Source organism: Molothrus aeneus, chromosome 24 (genome assembly GCF_037042795.1).
Source record: "Molothrus aeneus isolate 106 chromosome 24, BPBGC_Maene_1.0, whole genome shotgun sequence".
Classification (NCBI taxonomy): Eukaryota; Metazoa; Chordata; class Aves; order Passeriformes; family Icteridae; genus Molothrus; species Molothrus aeneus.
The window spans coordinates 6,111,207-6,129,438 of record NC_089669.1 but is presented as its reverse complement, the minus strand read 5'-3'; the positions used below and the strand labels follow the sequence as shown (position 1 = coordinate 6,129,438).

At 57.1% G+C, this 18,232-nt stretch overlaps 2 protein-coding genes across 2 annotated transcripts in view; one reads left to right on the top strand and one right to left on the bottom strand.

Annotated features, from left to right (window-relative positions):
• The first annotated feature begins 2,831 nt into the window (after window positions 1–2,831).
• Window positions 2,832–11,142, top strand: RNPEP (arginyl aminopeptidase). The gene is made up of 11 exons (XM_066565197.1): window positions 2,832–3,254; window positions 3,737–3,877; window positions 5,481–5,629; window positions 6,162–6,278; window positions 6,395–6,630; window positions 7,392–7,505; window positions 7,788–7,900; window positions 8,225–8,333; window positions 8,920–9,144; window positions 9,736–9,878; window positions 10,881–11,142. The coding sequence occupies exons 1-11, from the start codon at window positions 2,832–2,834 to the stop codon at window positions 11,043–11,045; spliced, it is 1,935 nt and encodes a 644-aa protein (XP_066421294.1). The 3' UTR covers window positions 11,046–11,142.
• A 1,679-nt stretch (window positions 11,143–12,821) lies between these two features.
• Window positions 12,822–18,232, bottom strand: part of LZTR1 (leucine zipper like post translational regulator 1) — a 36,735-nt gene continuing 31,324 nt past the window's right edge. The window contains exons 17-20 of the mRNA XM_066565255.1: window positions 17,463–17,612; window positions 17,150–17,255; window positions 16,390–16,470; window positions 12,822–13,625 (exon numbers count right to left, since the gene is read on the bottom strand). Of these exons, the coding sequence (XP_066421352.1) occupies window positions 13,509–13,625; window positions 16,390–16,470; window positions 17,150–17,255; window positions 17,463–17,612 (454 nt within the window). The 3' untranslated portion in view covers window positions 12,822–13,508. The remainder of the gene's footprint in view (window positions 13,626–16,389; window positions 16,471–17,149; window positions 17,256–17,462; window positions 17,613–18,232) is intronic.

Genomic DNA, 18,232 nt, shown 5'->3' with positions numbered 1-18,232 from the left:
CAGACTCCCTGGCTCCCCTCCCAGTTGTTTTTTTCCTAGGTGAAATCCGGGAAAAGAGTCCTCCCGGCACTCGGCGGGTCTTCACTGCTTCCCTCCACAGGGTGACGGCACCTCCGTGTCTCAAGGGGCACAGCCTGAGATGAAGTCATCCCAAAGTTTTCCCTCTGTCCTGTGCCATCCCAGTTTGGCTGCAACACTCCCAGCTCCAAGCAGTGTGGGGATGGCTCCTTCACCCCAGCTGGTGGAGGATCCCCATGGGAAACACCCATGGATGCCTACAGCCCAGAAGCACTTCCCATGTCAAAAATGAGGGCAGACACCGTGATCTGCCAGCACCGACCTGCTCTGCCCGTGGAAAGGAGATGTGGGGCAGCAGGACACACATTTTGACAGTCCCCGTGCTTCAGTTTCCCCCGTCACCCTTTGCTGGCCATTTTGTGCTCCCCAGGACTGAACTGGGGAGGCACCACAGCGTCCTCCTGCAGTGTCCCTCTGCTGGGGACAGGAATTGGGGGTGTCCAGGGGACACCGAAGGCACTGGGACACAGGAGTTTGCCAGCCCGGTCACGCTGCAGCTGCCACTGCTGAAACAGGGTCTCTGTGGAGAGGTGGGGACATCGTGGGGCACAGGAGAGGGGACGCAGGGGCTGCCCCGTGTGTCAGGCTGTGCCAGCCCCGACAGCTGCTGCCCGTGCTCCCCGGTCCCTGCCAGCATCTCTCGTGTCACCGCTGTTCCCCGCAGCATGACCCCATCACCTCAGCAGCGTGTTCCCCATCATCTGCCGCCCTCACCGTGGCCAGCCAGTCCCCGACGGGGTGTCCCCATCACCCCCCGCTGTCCCCTCTGTCAACGCCGATACCCGCAGGATGACCCAGCCGTTGTGTCCCCGACCTTCACCGCCAGTCCCCGGTGTCGGGGTGTTCCGCACCACAGCCGGTCTCCACCGGGGTGTCCCTGCCTTCCAGGGCCACGCAGGGCGTCCCCAGCACCCCCGCTCCCACCGGCGTGTCCCGAGTGTCCCCGCTCCCCCGGGAAGTGCCCCGGTCCCAGCCCGGTGCCCCGCTCACCGCTCGCTGCCCCGTCCCGCGCGGCCCCGCCGGCAGCGCCCGGAGCCGCCGCCGGTGGCGGAGTGACAGCGCGGCCGGGGACCCGCGCGGGCCGGGCCGGCGGCCGGGGGAGGAGTCGCGCAGGCCCGGGCCCGGCCCCGCCGCTCCGGCCGCCCGGGGTGCCCGCCCCGGCCTCCGGCCCCGGTCCCCGTCGCCGACCCCCGGCCCGCAGAGGCAGGTGCGCGGCCCCGGGGGAGGTCCCACCCGGTCCCGCTGCCCCGCTCGGTCCCCGGGGGAGGTCCCACCCGGTCCCGCTGCCCCCGGTGCCGCTCGGCTGCCGAGACGCGGCGCTTGGAACCGGCAACAGAACCTGAGCCGGGAAAACCCCATGGACCCCCCCCGTCCCCCCCGGAACATCCCCTCCTCGGATTTCTCATGGATCCCACATGGCTGCCCTGACCCCGTGGATCCCCCACGGATCCCTCTCCGTATCCCTCCTCGGCTCTCCCCGGATGTCCCCACGAGACCCCCCGGTGGGTCATCCCTTCATCTCCTCCCCATGGATCCTGATATTGTCCCCTGCCAAGCACCGTCCAGATCCCCCATGGACCCCCCCAGCGAATTTCTTACGGATCCCGCCCCCATCCACCCCCACCCCCCTCTTCCCTGGATCCCCCGCCATGGATTTTCCCTCTGTGCCTCCCTGATTCCCTTGCTGGATCTTGCCCCACCTGATCCCGGGCTCTGGATCTCTTCCCCATGGATCCTGACCCCCTCTGGGTCCCCCTCTATTTCCCCGGATCCCACATGGATCCCCAACTCCTGGACACACTTTCCTGCACTTATCTTCCCCCGGATCTGTATCTATATCCTTCCTCGAGGTCCCCCTGGATCTTCCCACGGACCCCTGTGCTGGGTCCCCCCTTCCCATCCTCTCTCCATGGAGCCCGACATGAACCCTGCAAAGGATCCCGTTTTGGATCCCTATAGACCCCCCTGTCCAGGGGTGCCCTGCCATGAATTCCCTTGATCCATGGATTCCCAACCTCTGAACTTTGCTGCCCTCCCCGGCCCCCCCATAGATCTCCACCCATAGATCCTCCTAGATTCCTTGCCCCAACGAATTCCTCCCATCCCAATTTCCCCCAGACATCTCTCAATTCTGCCCAACCCATAGATTCCCCCCTTCTCCTGAATTCTCTCTGGAACACCCATAGGTCCCTCACAGATCCCCCTACATCCCTGTAGCATGGATCCCACCCCATGTCCCCTCCATGCCCTCTCATGGATCCCCCACCCATGGATCCACCCTATAGATGTCCCTCCAATTCCCACCCATGGATCCCCGGTGGATCCCATCCATAGATTTCTCTCCATCCCCCACCCATGGAATCCCAAGGGAATCTCCCTATGAGTCCCCTCCAATTCCCACCCATGGATCCCTGATGGATCCCACCCATAGATTTCTCTCCATCCCCTACTCGTGGAACCCCGAGGAAATCTCCCCATGGGTCCCCTCCATCCCCCACCCATGGATGGGTCTCCTCCATCCCCCATCCATGGATTCCCCCTGGGTCCCCCCTGGGTCCCCTCCATCCGCCTCCATGGATTCCCCCTGGGTCCCCCCTGGGTCCCCTCCATCCGCCTCCATGGATTCCCCGCCCCTCCATTCCCCGCTCCCGGTGCCGGCCCCGCCCCGGCCCCGCCCCCCTCCCGCCTCCGCTCCCGGCCCCGCCTCCGCGGCCCCCGGGCGGCCCCGCCCCCGGCGCGGTCCTGGCGCGGCGATGGCGGCCCCGGCTCAGGACGTGGCCGCGGCGCGGGCCCGGGCCTCGGTGCGGGACGCGGCCTCTGCCAGCAGCGCGGGCCCGTGGTCGCTGCGGCACCTGCACCTGGACCTGCGCGTGTCCTTCGCGGCCGCGGGCGCGGGGCGGCTGCAGGGGCGGGCGCGGCTGGAGCTGCGCTGCGAGCGGGACGGCGCGGGCGGCGCGGAGCTGCGGCTGGACGCGCACCCCACGCTGGCCGTGAGCCGCGCCGCGCTCCTGCCGCCGCCGGGCGGGCCCGGGGACGCGGCCGGGCAGACGCTGCCCGTGGAGAGCCGGCCCTTCACCAGCTATGGCAGCGCCCTGCACATCGCCCTGCCCCAGGCCCCCCGCGCCGGGCAGCTGCTCACCCTCCTCATCGACTACGAGGCGGGCGAGGGGCCCGGGGTGAGCGCTGGGACACCGGGGGACACCGGGCCCAGGGGGGTGGGAGTTCACCGGGGACACCGCGCCTGGGATGAGCAGGGGGACACCGGGGAACACCGGGCACAGAGAGTGCAGGGGGACACTGGGGAACACCGGGCCCAGAGAGAGCAGGGGGACACTGGGGAACACCGGGCCCAGAGAGAGCAGGGGGACACTGGGGAACACCAGTGGGGCCCGGGATGAGTAGGGTGGGGTGAGGAAATGCCGAGCCCGACAGGTCACCGGGTGGATGGAAGGGACGCCGAGCCCCGTGGGACACCCAGGCCCACAAGGACCGGGAGGACCCTGGGGGCTGCCAGACCCGGGGGGAGCTGGGAGATGGTCCAGGGGACACCAGGCCTGGAGTGGGCAGAGCATCCCTGGGTGAGGAGCCTCTTCCCAGCTCCCTCACAGGGAGCAGCTGTGGTTGAGCCGCCCCTCACTGGGCTCTTGGTCCCCCCCAGGTGTGCTGGCTGTCCCCTGAGCAGACGGCGGGGAAGCAGAAGCCCTACATGTACACCCAGGGCCAGGCTGTGCTCAACAGGTCCTTCTTCCCCTGCTTTGACACCCCCTCAGTCAAGTTCACCTATTCAGCCACCGTGAAGGTAAGCGGAGCCCCAGGAGCTGCCTGGCCCTTCCCTGACACCCAGCAGCAGCAAAACCCTCCATGAGTGCAAAGTTTGCTGGGGAAGAAAGTCCAAAGGAGGCCATGGAGATGATCCAAGGGCTGGAACACCTCTGCTGTGGAGCCAGGCTGGGAGAGCTGGGTTTTCAACCTCCACCAGCCAGGCTGTTCACCTGCAGAAGAGAAGGCTCTGAGGAGACCCAAGAGCTCCTTCTGGGGTCTAAAGAGGCTCCAGGAGAGCTGGAGGGACTAGGGACAAGGATCTTAAGTGCCAGGATAAGGGGGAATGGCTTCCCACTGCCAGGGGGCAGAATTAGATGGGACATTGGGAAGGAATTCTTGGCTGTGAGGGTGGGGAGGCCCTGGCACAGGCTGCCCAGGGCAGCTGTGGCTGCCTCTGGATCCCTGGAAGTGTCCAAGGCCAGGCTGGATGGGGCTTGGGGCAGCCTGGGATAGTGGAAGGTGTCCCTGCCCATGGCAGGGGGTGAGACAAGATGATCTTTAATGTCCCCTTCCAGCTTAAACTGCTCTGAGCTGTTGGGTCCCTTGCAGGGAATGTGCCAAAGCATGGGGGCATCACAGCAGGGACACTGCTTCAAACCCTCCTCCTCAGGCCCCAGCTGAGAAATCACTCACCTGTACTTGGGCTGTTTTTCTTTTAGATGCCCTTTTGATGGAGACAATCAGCCCCAGGGTGCTGCTGCCTCTCCCCAGTTGCAGTACTGGTGCATGTGCTGGCCTGGCTGTCCTGCCCAGAGCTCCTGGCATTTGTAGCAGGATGGGCTGAGTCTGGGGGAAAACAGCTGGGCCATGCTGGGGCCTGGTGGCAGTTCTGGGGCTGCCAGACTTCCAGGAAGGAGCAGCTGCTGTTCCCCAAAGATGGCACTAAATCCAGATTCCCCCCTTGTCTGTGTGGGCATGTGGTGACACTGGCACAGGGCTGCCATGCGTGCCATCCTGCTGTGGGCAAGGGGAATGCCTAATGGTGTGACACCGTCCAGTGTCAATGGCATGTGGTGGCATCAGCTGCTGATGCCAGGATTGATTTATTTTGCTCTTCCAGGGCAGAGCCCCTCTGGTGCCACAGGGTGAGTGTGGGGCTGTTGCTGAGCTCTGGTGTGAGCTCTGTATTCCCTGTGCACCACGGGGCTCACCCCCTGCTTGGGCTGGGGCACACTGGATCAGTGTCCCTGGGCTCAGCCCAGGCTGGTGGATTTGCCATGGGTTCTACACCGGCTTGGGAACAGGAAAAATGAGTTGTTGTGCAAGAATTGGGAGAGGAGTCAGCAGCTGAGGGATCTGCATCCTCTGCCCTTTCGCACTGCAGCTCCAGCATTTCCTTATCTCCTGGTAGCTCCAGGGGCACCTGGGGCAGCTCCAGGTACTCTAGCATGGCAGGGATCCAGCTGAGTGGGAGCTCAGGGTGTTCCTGCTCTGCTCTGCTCCCCAAAGCCTGCAGTGCCCCTGGCCCTGGCACCTTCAGGCTGGGACACATTTGCCATCAGACACTGTGGTGTCCCTGCTGGCTTATCTGGCCTGCTGTGTGCTGTGAATCTAATGGGTGGCTCTGTCCCCATGGTCAGGTCCCCGAGGGCTTCACGGCTGTGATGAGTGCCACGAGCTGGGAGAAGCAGAAGGACAACACCTTTGTATTCAAGATGTCTCAGCCAATCCCCTCCTACCTGATTGCTCTGGTTGTTGGGGACATCGTGTCTGCTGATGTTGGCCCAAGGTAAGGGGCTCAGGAGGGCTCCAGAGCTGTGGCAGCTGCACAGTGAAGCTCCTGTGGCAGCCACTTTCTGCTTCTCCCTGCTCCACGGGGCTCTGGAGAGCAGACACTGGCCATGAACATGAACAGGCCCCTGTCTGTGTCACCAGATGGGATGAGGGTTCTTCTCAAACTGGAGTGTGAAAAGGAGACTTGATGCTGTGTCCCCTCACCTTCAGAAGGGTCCCTGGCTCTGCTCATGTCACCCTGCACAGGAATGAGGGCAGTGGGTCCCATGCATGGAGGATCCCACATTTCCTCACAGGCTGGTGCTTTCTTGAGTTCTTGGCTGCCACTGCAGCCATATAAAAGCCCTTTGACAAGCCCTTTCAGACAAGGAAAGAAATCACAGCAATTTGCACTGTGGGTCTCTTTAGATGCCTTTATCAGCAGGGTTTTATTTTTCTTTGGAATAAACCTGTGCAATTTCTGTCTGATGAAGCAACAAGGTGAAAGTCCCCTGATGGTTAAACTTCCTCTTCTCTGCACTTGGCAGGAGCCGCGTCTGGGCCGAGCCCTGCCTGATCGAGGCTGCCAAGAAGGAGTATGATGGGGTGATTGAGGAGTTCCTGGTGGTTGGAGAGAAACTCTTTGGACCTTATGTTTGGGGCAGGTATGGCTGGAAGGTTCCTGAAGGATCTGGTTCCTCAGGGGCAGGGAGAGAGTTTCCTTCTGTCCCCAGCCCCGTCTTCAGGAGGAGCGGGGTCTGAGCCCAGCCTTCCCTGGCAGGTACGACATCCTGTTCATGCCGCCCTCCTTCCCCTTTGGTGGCATGGAGAACCCCTGCCTGACCTTCGTCACGCCGTGCCTGCTGGCCGGGGACCGCTCCTTGGTGGACGTCATCATCCACGAGATCTCCCACAGCTGGTTTGGCAACTTGGTCACCAACGCCACGTGGGGCGAGTTCTGGCTCAACGAGGGCTTCACCATGTACGCCCAGAGGCGCATCTCCACCGAGGTCTACGGTGCGTGGCCCTGCCTGCCTGGGGGATGCTGGGCCCTGGGGGAGCCTGGGGTCTGTCCCACAGCTCAGGGCATCCCTCCCAGTGCCCCTGGGGATGGAGCCTGCGCTGCATCTCAGAACAGGTGAAGGGCAGCAGCTGCAAGGCCCTGGAGGGTTCTGTAAACTGAAAAAGAGTAGGTTTGGATTAGATATTGGGAGTTTGGGGAGGCACTGGCACAGGTGGCCCAGAGAAGCGTTGGCTGCCCCATCCCTGGAAGTGTCCAAGGCCAGGTTGGAAGGGGCTTGGAGCCACCTGGTCTAGTGGAAGGTGTCCCTGCCCATGGCAGAGGGTGGAACAAGATGATCTTTAATGTCTGTGATTTCTGGTAGCCTTTGCTCTGAGATGGACAGTTCCTGCAACCCCTGCCAGGAATGTGGGCACTGTGTCCTTGCCTCACCTTCCTCATCCTCCTGCAGTTCCTATGCAGAGCTGACACCAGCTGTCCTGAGCTCCCCCCCTGGATACACAGTCCTGTCCAGAAGCTCGTGCTCTCCCAGCACAATTTGCTGTATCCACATGAATTTAGGTGGCTCAAAAAATCTCTCACTGCCTGGGGCTGGGTTGCCCTATGCCCCCCTACAGCTCTGCCATCCCAGCTCCTCGTGTGTGGCTTTCCTGCTCTCCCAGCTCGTGCACTGATGCTGTTCCTCTCCCGCCACAGCGCCCGCAGTGCGCAGGGGTCTGGCCGGGCTCCCTGAATGCCCCCACTTGTCTCTGCCCAGGTTTGCCCTACACCTGCCTGGAGGCTGCCACGGGAAGGGCCCTCCTGCGCCAGCACATGGATGCCACGGGGGAGGACCATCCCCTCAACAAGCTGCGGGTGGTGATCGAGCCAGGTCGGTGCCCCTGGGTGCCCCTGGGTGTCCCTGGGTGCCCCTGGGTGTCCCTGGGTGTCCCTGGGCTCTGGGGGAGCAGGACAAGGACAGGTGGGCTGGGCGCCAGCCTGTTCCATAGCTGGCAACAACACCAGCACGGGTAATGGGACCTGGGAGAAACGATGGCTGCAGGAGGGGTGGGATAGGCTGTGCCCAGCACTGATGGGGGAATCTTGGTTCATGTGAGGGCTTTGTTGTTTTGCAGCTGGGCAGAGGATTTCTGATGGTTTTGCCTTTTTCTAGGTGTCAATCCAGATGACACATACAATGAAACACCCTATGAGAAGGGGTACTGCTTCGTTAGCTACTTGGCCCATCTTGTGGGCAACCAGAGCAAGTTTGATGCCTTCCTCCAGGTGGGTGTGAGCTGCAAAGTCAAAATGCCACGGCAGGAGGCCAGGGCACAGCAGGAGCCTGGAAAGGACAGGCTGAGAGGGTGGCTGGGGAGAGGAAGAAGAGGTGGGAAATGGGAATGTGAATAGGGGAATAAGATGAAGGCAGAGCCTCGTGCTTGCATCAGGTGCTGGGAATGTTGAGGGGCATCCCTGGGGATGTAGGGACTGGGAACCCCTGGAGGGAACAGGGGCTGGAAGGGGTTCCCCCATGAGGTGGAGCACACAGAGGCCTGGGCAGCACTGCTGGGTGGGAGTGTCTGGCATCAGCCCCATCTGTCCCCACAGGCCTATGTGAACCGGTTCAAGTTCCAGAGCATCACTGCAGACGACACCCTCGGCTTCTTCCTGGAGTACTTCCCAGAGCTGAAGGAGAAAGGCGTGGACTCCATCCCAGGTCAGCACAGTGCCATCCTGACCAGGGAACAGGGGCTGCCACTTCTCAGCCCCACTCCCATGGGTGTCAGAGCAGCCTATGTCCCCCGGAGCCTTTGCACGTTGCTTTGTGTGTTTTACTGGAGATGCTGCTGCTGCCAGCCCAGCTCTGTCGGAGCAGGCACGGGTGGCACTGGCCAGCTGGGATCAGGCCCAGGCTTGGGCATGTGCCAGCTCAGCCTGATTTTTTTCCATTCAAACCCAGTCCCTGCTCTGCACTTGGGTGCTGTTTCATGGGGTGTCTGTGACTCAGCCTTGTGAGTTGGGTGAGCACTGGAATCAGGCCCAGCCAGCACTCTGGGCTTGGCCCAGCCTTGCTGGAGATCCAGGCTTGGCAGGAGCTTTCCGTGCTGGAGCTGGTGGTGCTGGGGCTGATACCCACAAACACACCCTGAGCCTATGTGTCTGATGGCCTCACCCCTTTAGTTTGTGGTTGTCACCGTCCTCAGTCAGCTTTGGTGGCACTGGGAGAAGGGGGGGTCTGGGCAGCAGCAGCTGGTGTGGGGCTCAGGGCTCTGTTCCCAGCTCTCCCTCCTGCCTTGCTGCAGGGTTTGAATTTGACCGCTGGCTGAACACGCCGGGCTGGCCGCCCTACCTGCCTGACCTGTCCCCGGGGCAGCAGCTGATGAGGCCGGCGGAGGAGCTGGCAGAGCTCTGGGCAGCCGACAGCTTGAACATGGAGGCGATCGAAGCTGTGGACATCATGGGCTGGAGGACGTACCAGCTGGTCTATTTCCTGGATCAGGTCCTGCAGAAGTCCCCCCTGCCTGAAGGTGAGTGCCAGGGCACTGCCAGGGCTCTGGTGCCCAGAGGAGACACAGGGTGATGGGCCCAAGTCCACCCAGAGGGCACCCTGGGGGGGACACTCGGGTGTGTGGCCATCAGCCCCTCTCCAACTGCTCTGTGGGTCCTAGTTCCAGGGAAGCCTCAGTTGGTGTGGTGGAGGATGGAGAGCCAGGGGAAGCATGTCCCTGGATTTATGGGGACATGTGCAATCCTGCTGTCCCCAGGCTGGCTCTGCTGGGCTGTGTCCCTATGTCACTGCAACTCTCCTTGCCCTCTTTGCTGAGGAATCTCCCCCCACTTTGTGCTGGCACCCCAAGGCACCAGCACATGGCCCTGCAGGGCTCCCCAGCCTGGGGGGCCCAAAAAGGGCACCGTCCTGCCCAGAGCCAGCAAATGCCTGGGGGGCTCCAGAGCTGGGGGTGGGGGGCACTTGGGCAGGGTTCAGGGCTGACCCGAGGCTGGGAGGATCCCAGAGAATTTGCAGCACAGCTGGGATGGACTGACAGGGTTCACTGGGAGCAGGGGATGGGAGCTGGGTCAGAGCTCCCTGGGGGATGGTGACCACTCCCCTCTCACAGGCAATGTGAAGAGGCTGAGCAAGATGTACCCCAAGATCTCCAAGGCCCAGAACGCTGAGCTGCGACTGCGCTGGTGCCAGATTGTCCTCAAGAACAACCTGGAGGCTGAGTACAGCAAAGTCAAGGACTTCCTGCACAGCCAGGTTTGTCCCTGGGCTCTGGTGGCAGTGCCCAGCAGCATGCCAGTGGGGAGGGAAGGGTGTAGGGCACAGGGCTTTCAGTGCCAGAGAGACAGGGGTTGGCTCTCACTTTTGTTAGTCCCACAGGATGGTTTGGGTTGGAAGGGACCTTAAAGCTCACCTTATTCCACCCCACTCCATGGGCAGGGACACCTTCCATTAGACCAGGTTGCTCCAAGCCCCATCCAACCTGGCCTTGGACACTTCCAGGGCTGTGCCAGGGCCTCACCACCCTCAGATGGAAGAATTCCTTCCCAATATCCCATCTAACCCTGCCCTCTGGCAGTAGGAAGCCATTTCCCCTTGTCCTGTCACTCCAAAGTCCCTCTCCAGCTCTCTTGGCACTGGAAGGGGCTCTAAGGTTTCCCTGGAGCCTTCTATTCTCCAGGTGAACACCCCCAGCTCTCCCAGCCTGGCCCCAGAGCAGATGAGCTCCAGCCCTTGGAGCAGAGAGGCTCCACCTCCATGGACTCCTCTGGACCTGCTCTGTCCCTGTGTGTCTTGTGCTGGAGACTCCAGAGCTGGATGCAGTGCTCCCGTGTTGGGGTGTTGGGGTCTTATGAGAGGGCAGAATTTCCCCCTCACCTGCTGCTGGGGATGAGTCCAGGACACAGCTGGCTCTCCAGGCTGGGAGAGCACCTGGCTAGGTCACATCCAGTTTGTCACCCAAGTCCTTCTCTGAAGGGCTGCTCTCCATCCTTCCATCCATCCTGTCCTGACCCAGGTGCAGGACCCTGCACTTGGCCTTGTTGAGCTTCTCAGGGTCTACTCCTTCTCCAAGGTTCAGGTGCTCCCCCTTCTCCAGGTGCTGCGGTGCCAAGGGCTGCCCACGGCAACATTCCCCACCCTGTGCCATTTGCCGTGTGCTCCGCGCGTCGCCAAGAGCAGGAACAGGGGACAGGGGAGCGGGGAGTGTCCCCGCCGTGCCGGGGCGGGGCCGGGGCTGTCACTGCGCTGTCCCCGCAGGGCAAGCAGAAGTACACGCTGCCGCTGTACCGCGCCATGTGGGCCGGCTCCGAGGCCACGCGGGCCCTGGCCATGGAGACCTTCTCTGCCACGGCCCCGCAGCTCCACGTCAACGTGCAGAACTACGTCAAGAAGATCCTGGGCTTGGCAGCGGCCGAGGCCTGAGGCAGCCCGGGCTCTGCCCCTCCGCCGGTGTTCCTGCTGGCAGGACCTCAGTGCCTCCCTCTCACATTTCCTTATTAAAATGTGTGATTTTTTCTCAGTGTTCTTCCTGTTCCCAGTGAGCCACGGGCCACCTTAGAGTGACTCCCAGCCCCATTGCCAGCCCTGCTCTGGGTGCTGCTGGCATCTCCTGGCCCTGTCCCACGCTGCTCCTTGCTAGGCTCCTGCCCAGCTGCCACAGGTGTGACAATGGGGACATGGGGAGCTGGTGCAGTGTGGCAAAGCTGGGACTTCCTGGCTCCAGTGCCCTGAGCTGCTGCTTCAGAGCAGCTGGGGATTGCTTCTCTACCTTGCTTTTTGTCACCATGCTGGGGCTCACACTGGTTTGGAGGAAAGGGGCACTCCTGCTCTCCCACCAGCAGTCCCAAGGGCTTTAAAGAGCCAGTGGGGCCTGCATGTGGCAGAGATTGTAGGAATAAGACAAAGCTGGACAGCTACAGTGTTCTGTACTCCTTATCAAAATCAGGGATATAACTGCACAAGTTCCAGTAGAGAACTGGCCAAGGCTGCAGGAGCATCAGTAACCTGAGAGCCTGCTGGCCATACTGATACCAAGGTAGTGATAACAAGAGCACCTAACTGCCCTGGGAAGCTCATGTGTACACACAGTCTGTGTGTATGACCCCTACAACACCTCCCATCCCATGATCTCCTAGGAAACTCAGGGTGTCCTCTCAGAGAGCTGCATGGTCCTGGCATTTGCACAACAGCAGCCCAGAGGCCAATCTCAGTGGGCTACAAGTGTTCACAGTAAATCTCTGACCCAGCACCGTGGTCCCTATAGCAGTGACTATAGGGAGCCTAAAGTCCCCCCAAAGCCAAGACCCCACAGTGCTTGGTCAGAGGGTGCAGAGGTTGCACATTTCCTCACAAGTGGGTTCAGGATTTACAGAGGGCTGGTTATGGCATGTTCAGCCTGAGAGAATGAGGCTTCCCTGGGCAGTGGGTGTCCTCTAGTGGATCAGCATTACTGGAAATAGACTGTAGTGTTGGTACAAGTTGCAGTGCAGAACCTCTCTAGCTGCCAGCCTGGTTTCCCAGGGAACACAGAACCTGTCAGGACAATTATCATGACCTCTGGTAAGGGACTCCACTATCTATGAAGCATCTGGAAACAATCCCTCTGGTTGAAAAGGTGCCCTTGGCTCTCAGAAGCAGCTGTCACCTCTGGTCTGACTCACCTGAGCAGGCCACCAGGGAGGAGCTCACAACTGCTGCTCCAGGAACACTTCAGTGAATGAAAATCGTGGCTGCACGGGTGGGAGTGTGAGGGCTGGGAGCTGCTTGTCTTGACAGGGATCCTGCACCACTCCAGCTTCAGACAAGCAGAGAGCAGCCCCTGCAGCTGGAACAGGACAAGGTTTTGATTCCCAGCTTGTCACTCCCTCCCAGGGCAGCCCCAAGGGCTCTGGGCAGGGCTGGGACAGTTCCACCACCAGACACTTTACCAACACCATCCAGCTGTGAGGAAAGGTGGGAAGCATCCAGCACAGAGCTGGGGGCTGCAAGGGGAGGGAACAGCAGCTGCTCCTGCAGGGGCTGGAAATGGCATTCTGCCTTCATTCACCTTCCTGCAAAGGCAAGGGCTCACAGAGACACTTCAATATAAAATTAGTAACAAGATGTAACACACTTATTTTTAACAATGTGACCTTCATCAAGCACAGAACGTTTTCTGCTTAATTTTTTTCCAGAATGAAATCCAAGTCAATCATGAAATGCCAGGAGAAGATGTTAATTCTTTATTAATAAATAGATTTAGAAAGGCTTAGCAAGACAGGATTAATGGATTTGGTGGTCAGAGAGGACTGCTGTAATCTTCCAGTCTGACCTGCTGCAGAGCATAGGTCTGGATTCCTGCAGCCCACCAATCCAGGCAGCTGCACAGGGGCTTATCTGTTAATCCACACCATGGAGTTTCTGAAAAGTCACTACATTCTGGTCAAGGGCCAGTCTCCCTGTGAACACCACGTGCTCTTGTTCCCAGTTTCGTTCTGACTTCCCCTTACAGCCCTCGTGCTGGGTCAGCTGAAGCTCTTTAAATAATATTCTTTAAATATTGTATTTCAAAGGATTAGTGACTCTTACTCGTGACTGCTTGATTTTACAGTATGAAAGTAATAATGGGTTTGATTATGAACTTAGTAACTCCCCAAACCACGTGGAATTAATTCACGCCTGCAGTGATTTCAAGTCTGCATTTGGGTAACAAATGTAACGAAGTCCAAACGTTGCACAAAGGTACAAACCCAGCAAATCCAGAGAGCACCTCAGCTGTCCCTGCTCCTCCAGAGCTGCTGTAGTGTGCAGACACTGAGCTGCTCCATACACAACAGTAAACCAGAGCCTGCTCTAAAGTGCCAGTGTTTTTCAGGAACAAATGAGAAGGTGGTTTCCCAAGGCATGTCATATGTCTGCACTCAGCTCTGCACACTGCTTGTCTGAGATGTGGGTAGCTAAGGAATCTATGATGTCAAGGAGGAGGAGCTGACTGAGCGAGCGGAGATTTGGCAACTTGGAGACCTTCAAGGAAAACAAAACAGAAAAAACAGGAAGAAATTAAAACCCTCCCCAAATCACAGCTCATGTTATTACTCTTTTACCCTTGGCACCCCATAGCAGGTCCAGCTGGGCACAGATGGTGCAAGAGATCCCAGCTGTGGGGCTGGGCTGCAGGGAACAGACCACAGGGCTCCAGTCAGGGCTTAGAACCAAATTGAGACTGCTGGGAGTGGGGAGCAGCAGGAACCTGCCCCCAGAGCTGCCCTGTGGGTACTGGCAGCCCCACTGCTGCAAGACACTGAGCACTCTCCTAAGAGCCGTGCTGACCAGCACAGCCTGAGCTCTGAGATCTGTGGTTTTGCACTGAAAATGTGACTCAGGGCTTGATCCCTTTGCTGCTGTGCCCCTGAGGAAAAGCTCTTCTCAGTATCCATGCTGGTTCTGCTGGCATTCTTCCTGCAGTCAAAGCAGGTCACTGGAGCACTTGCCAACAAAAACCTCTACATCAGATAGATGAGAATCTACAGCAAACTTTATGCTTTTGGACTGTTCAGAAGCTCAACTGTTTGCAAAAAGGAGCTCTAGACATTCCTTCCTTCCTTCTCCTCACCCTCATGGTAGGGAGCCAGTGGTCCCTCTGCCCAGAGGCACTAACACACAGGCAGCTCCAGGCAGACCCCAGCACCCACTCACCCTCCCTACCTGCACTGACATTATCACCTCGCTCTAGGGAGCTGCACTGGGATAAAGAATAAAGAATAAAGATGTCCTGAGCAACCTCTGAAGGCCAGGAGGGAAATGGCTGAGGATGCTTTCAGGAAGAGCTCAGGATGTGCTTGTAGCAATATCCCAGTCTAAGGATCTGCCAGGACTGGGAGGGAGAGAGACCCCCTGAGCACTGGTGGGATCTGCCCCCACCCAAGGCACACACTGCAGAACAGATCAGGCTGTCACTGCAAACACAGCACAACAGCAGGTTTATTATGGCTTTTGCACAACACTGACACACAAGAGCCTGGAAGCACATTGCCCAAAGCAGTGAACCTCTGGGAAACAGCTCTTCAGTAATGCTCCTGCTGTGGGGAAAACTCCTTAACAGTCCAAATCCAGAACAGCATTAAGTAACTGGAAGAACAGGAGATCCCACAGCCAGGGAGCCAGCCTGCCTGAGCTCCAGTGACCCACAGGGCTTGTGCCTGAGAACAAATCCCCCTCAGAGCCCGTGGCTGGCCCAGGAGCAAGGAGAGAGTGTCTGTGCCCAGCCACACTGAGTCACCCAGCCCAGGCCAAGAATCACACACTGAGGCCTCTCAGGCCAAGGGAAAACATTGCATAATTGAGGTTTCTCCGTGCACATCTGCTTGACAGTCTTCCAGCCACGTTTTGATGAACACTGTTCTACCAGTCAACAGTTTAAATATAAAACATTTCCCCACATCCTGGTGAGGAAGTACAGCTGAGGAACGCCCTCCAGCTCCCCTCGCTGCCTCCCAGAGTTGTAATGTCCACTTCCCCCTGAACATTCTGGGGAGAATCACATCTCTTTGTCTTCCTGTGGCCTCCACTGGGAAGTGATTCTGTGATATTTCAGCCTTCAGTGGCTGCAAGGCACTGACCCCAACCCCAGGGATGTCCTGTACATGTCCTGTCCTGTCCAGTGGGACCATTCCACATCCCTGCTGAACTGGGCAGCTCCACAGGACTCATGGGGCCAGAAGAAAACAGACAGGATGAATGAAGGCAGGGGCTGCAACCTCACGCTGTGGACTCTCCTCTGGGAGTAATTTCTGGATGCTGGCTCCACTCTCAATGCTTTTTATGCAATTTCAGTTATTTCTGAATGTAAAATGTGTCATGCTCCAGCAACTTTGGCATTTAATGAAGAGCCTGAACACCATCCTGTCTCCTCTCCAGACACTAATGGGACATAGCAGTGCTCTTCTTCCCCAGGAGGATTGTGAGTTTAAATATACAAAGCAGAGTGAGCTACTTGAATATTAACTAGGGAATTATTATCAGTATGTGTGTAGCATCCAGAAATCCCAATTCCTATAATTTATCTACCTATTTCAGCAATGGTAATAAGCTGAGCAATGAACTGATGACATGCTGGGGAACTCTCATGGAGGGATCACATCTCATAGGAACAATTAAATGACAATATCCTTATTCTCTCAAGTGAGGACAGGAGTATCAGCACATCAGGCTCTTGACCTTTCCTGCCACGAATGCATAATCCCATCAAAACAGACCCACAGAATTTTTAAGATTGGAAAGGACCTCTAAGACCATAGAGCCCAACTGTTGAACATGGAAATCACAGAGAGCCCAGCCAGGACATGGTAGTTTGTTTTAGAGCACATGACAACAAAACATGTATGACAGAGAATACTTCAAGGGGAGTATGAGGACCACACTGATAACTGCTAGTGAGGGAGAGATTTGTGCCCTCAATGTACAACAAACTTACCCTGCTATACACACACCAACCCAACAAGGGCATGGCACAAAATTAACAGTTGGAACAACTGGAAATGGAAGCAATTTTGGGTAACTTCTGCTTGGAAGGGCTTCACATTTCTAGACTAGCTTGTTCTAGTCTTTAATTTACTTTGGTGTGAGAAATGTGCTAGCAGTCCTGTCAGCGAGTGTCAGGAACATGCAGCCAGCTCTCAGCTGTCTCAAATGAGGAAGAATTAAACTCATTTCTATATGAACATGTCTTTAACCAGGGCAGTGACAGAGGACAGCAGCTCTCAAAAGCCACAGAAAAGATGCAACCAACCTTGGTGAACTGGTGAACGATGATGTGCAGGCAGTGCCTCTTCATGTCCAGGGCCTGGGTCTTGTCAGCTGCCTCTAAAATCTAGAGCAGGAGCAAAAATGTGATTTCCTTTCTGCACAGCTCAGATGCACCAACAGTCCTGACCCAGAGCAGGTAACTCCTCTTAGCTAGGGAACATCTCCACTTTGCATTACAAACTGAATATTTTCTGAACTATTCAAAATTAAGCCTTGGATTTAAAATGTATGGAGTCCTCAAGAACTAATCAGTAGGACTTGCTTCTGCTCGTGCTGCAGAGGTTCAGGCTGCCTGCCTGGGAGCCAGCATTGGCTTTCTTACCACAAAATATCTTTTGTTAGCTCAAACTCCACTGCAAAATCCTGTCAGTATCACTGATAAAACAAGACTAAAGTCTGTCACCTGCAGACCACCATTTGCCCTGGAACAAATGCCAAAGAGGGTTTACAGTTGAGTGCTGAGTACGTGGTCATCTTAAAAAGACCTTTAGAGACACAGTTCTGTAACAGGGGATGAGAGCTCAGGAGGAGCCAGGTGAGCAGCACCTGCTGAACCCTGCAGCACAGAACAGAAGTGACACAGTACAGGTAAGGAACAATGCTGCTGAAGGCTGGGCTCCCACACGTCATCACACAGGGCCACTGCCACTGGAAGGGCCTGGGCAGTCTCAGTGACCTGCACTGGGGGTACCCACTTGACCTTTTCCTCTAAGTGACTAACTGAAGTGCTTGGGGACAATTACCTGCAGCACATTCTCCACTGTGACGTTCATTTCCAGGTTCTGCTTACAGTAGGCCTGGAGCCTGTTGTTGTAGAAGCCATAATAGTAAGGAGCTGCAAAGAGGTATCTGTTCACTCCATTGAGGAATAAACCAGAAAGAGAAGGTGAGAGCACTGATGGCAAACAAAGCCCTGTGAGGAGAGGGAGTGCAGAGCCTGCTGGTGCCCCCCAAGAGACCCTCCCAGGCTGTGCCAGGCAACCCAAAGCAAAAAGGAAGGTGCATGCTGGGCATGCACTCAGACACATCCTCCAACTCCTTGGAATGTGAGGATACAGGGAGTCCTCAGGAGGCATGTTCACTTCTCCATAATAGATGTATCTAAGCATGGACTCGAAGGCTTGCTTGCTGGGAACCATTTCACCTATAGAAATGTTCACTTGCCCATCTTCTGGCATGAATGAACGGAACATGGCTTCAAAGTAACTGCAAAGGGAAATAAAACTGATATAACATATTCTGCAGAGAGATGGTTTAACCCAGTATTGTTCAAAGGCTGCTATTCAGAACTGCAGCTTCCAAAGCAACAAATTCAGGTGACAACCTGGGCAAAAACACCGCTCATTTATTTTTTCATGTATGTCTGTGAAACTCCAAATATAATCCCCCTAATTACCATCAGAACTACCTGAAATTTGTCTGTTTCTTGAAAATTAGGACACATGGTACTTTGATTTTTTCTCTAATTTGCATAAGACCCAGCAGAGAGCTTAAAGCATTATGAATTTCCTTGGTATCTACAGGCTGCCAATCATCAGGGCTTTTTTAAGAGCTGTGAAATGCTTCTGGTAAAATACCACAGTAACTAATACTGAGTATTGTTAGGGCTTTTTTCTGGGAAAAATTGTGATGGTATTTGAAATAGACATTTTATATGAACACTTAATGTTTGGTGGAACATAAGGTGCAGGTCCACAGAACACACAAGTGCAGGACAAATCCACTTCACCCACGCCCTGAGGAGGGAGAACAGTCCCACCATCAGCAGGGTGGACTCCTTTCTCTGCATAAAGCATGAGAACACTCTAGGCTCTGTCATGCACCAT

Excerpts from the sequence above, each read along its gene's own strand:
- RNPEP (XM_066565197.1), top strand. The coding sequence starts at position 2,832 with ATGGCGGCCCCGGCTCAGGACGTGGCCGCGGCGCGGGCCCGGGCCTCG. Across the intron at positions 6,631-7,391 it reads CATCTCCACCGAGGTCTACG|GTTTGCCCTACACCTGCCTG; the intron begins GTGCGTGGCCCT and ends GTCTCTGCCCAG. Across the intron at positions 9,145-9,735 it reads GAAGTCCCCCCTGCCTGAAG|GCAATGTGAAGAGGCTGAGC; the intron begins GTGAGTGCCAGG and ends CCCCTCTCACAG.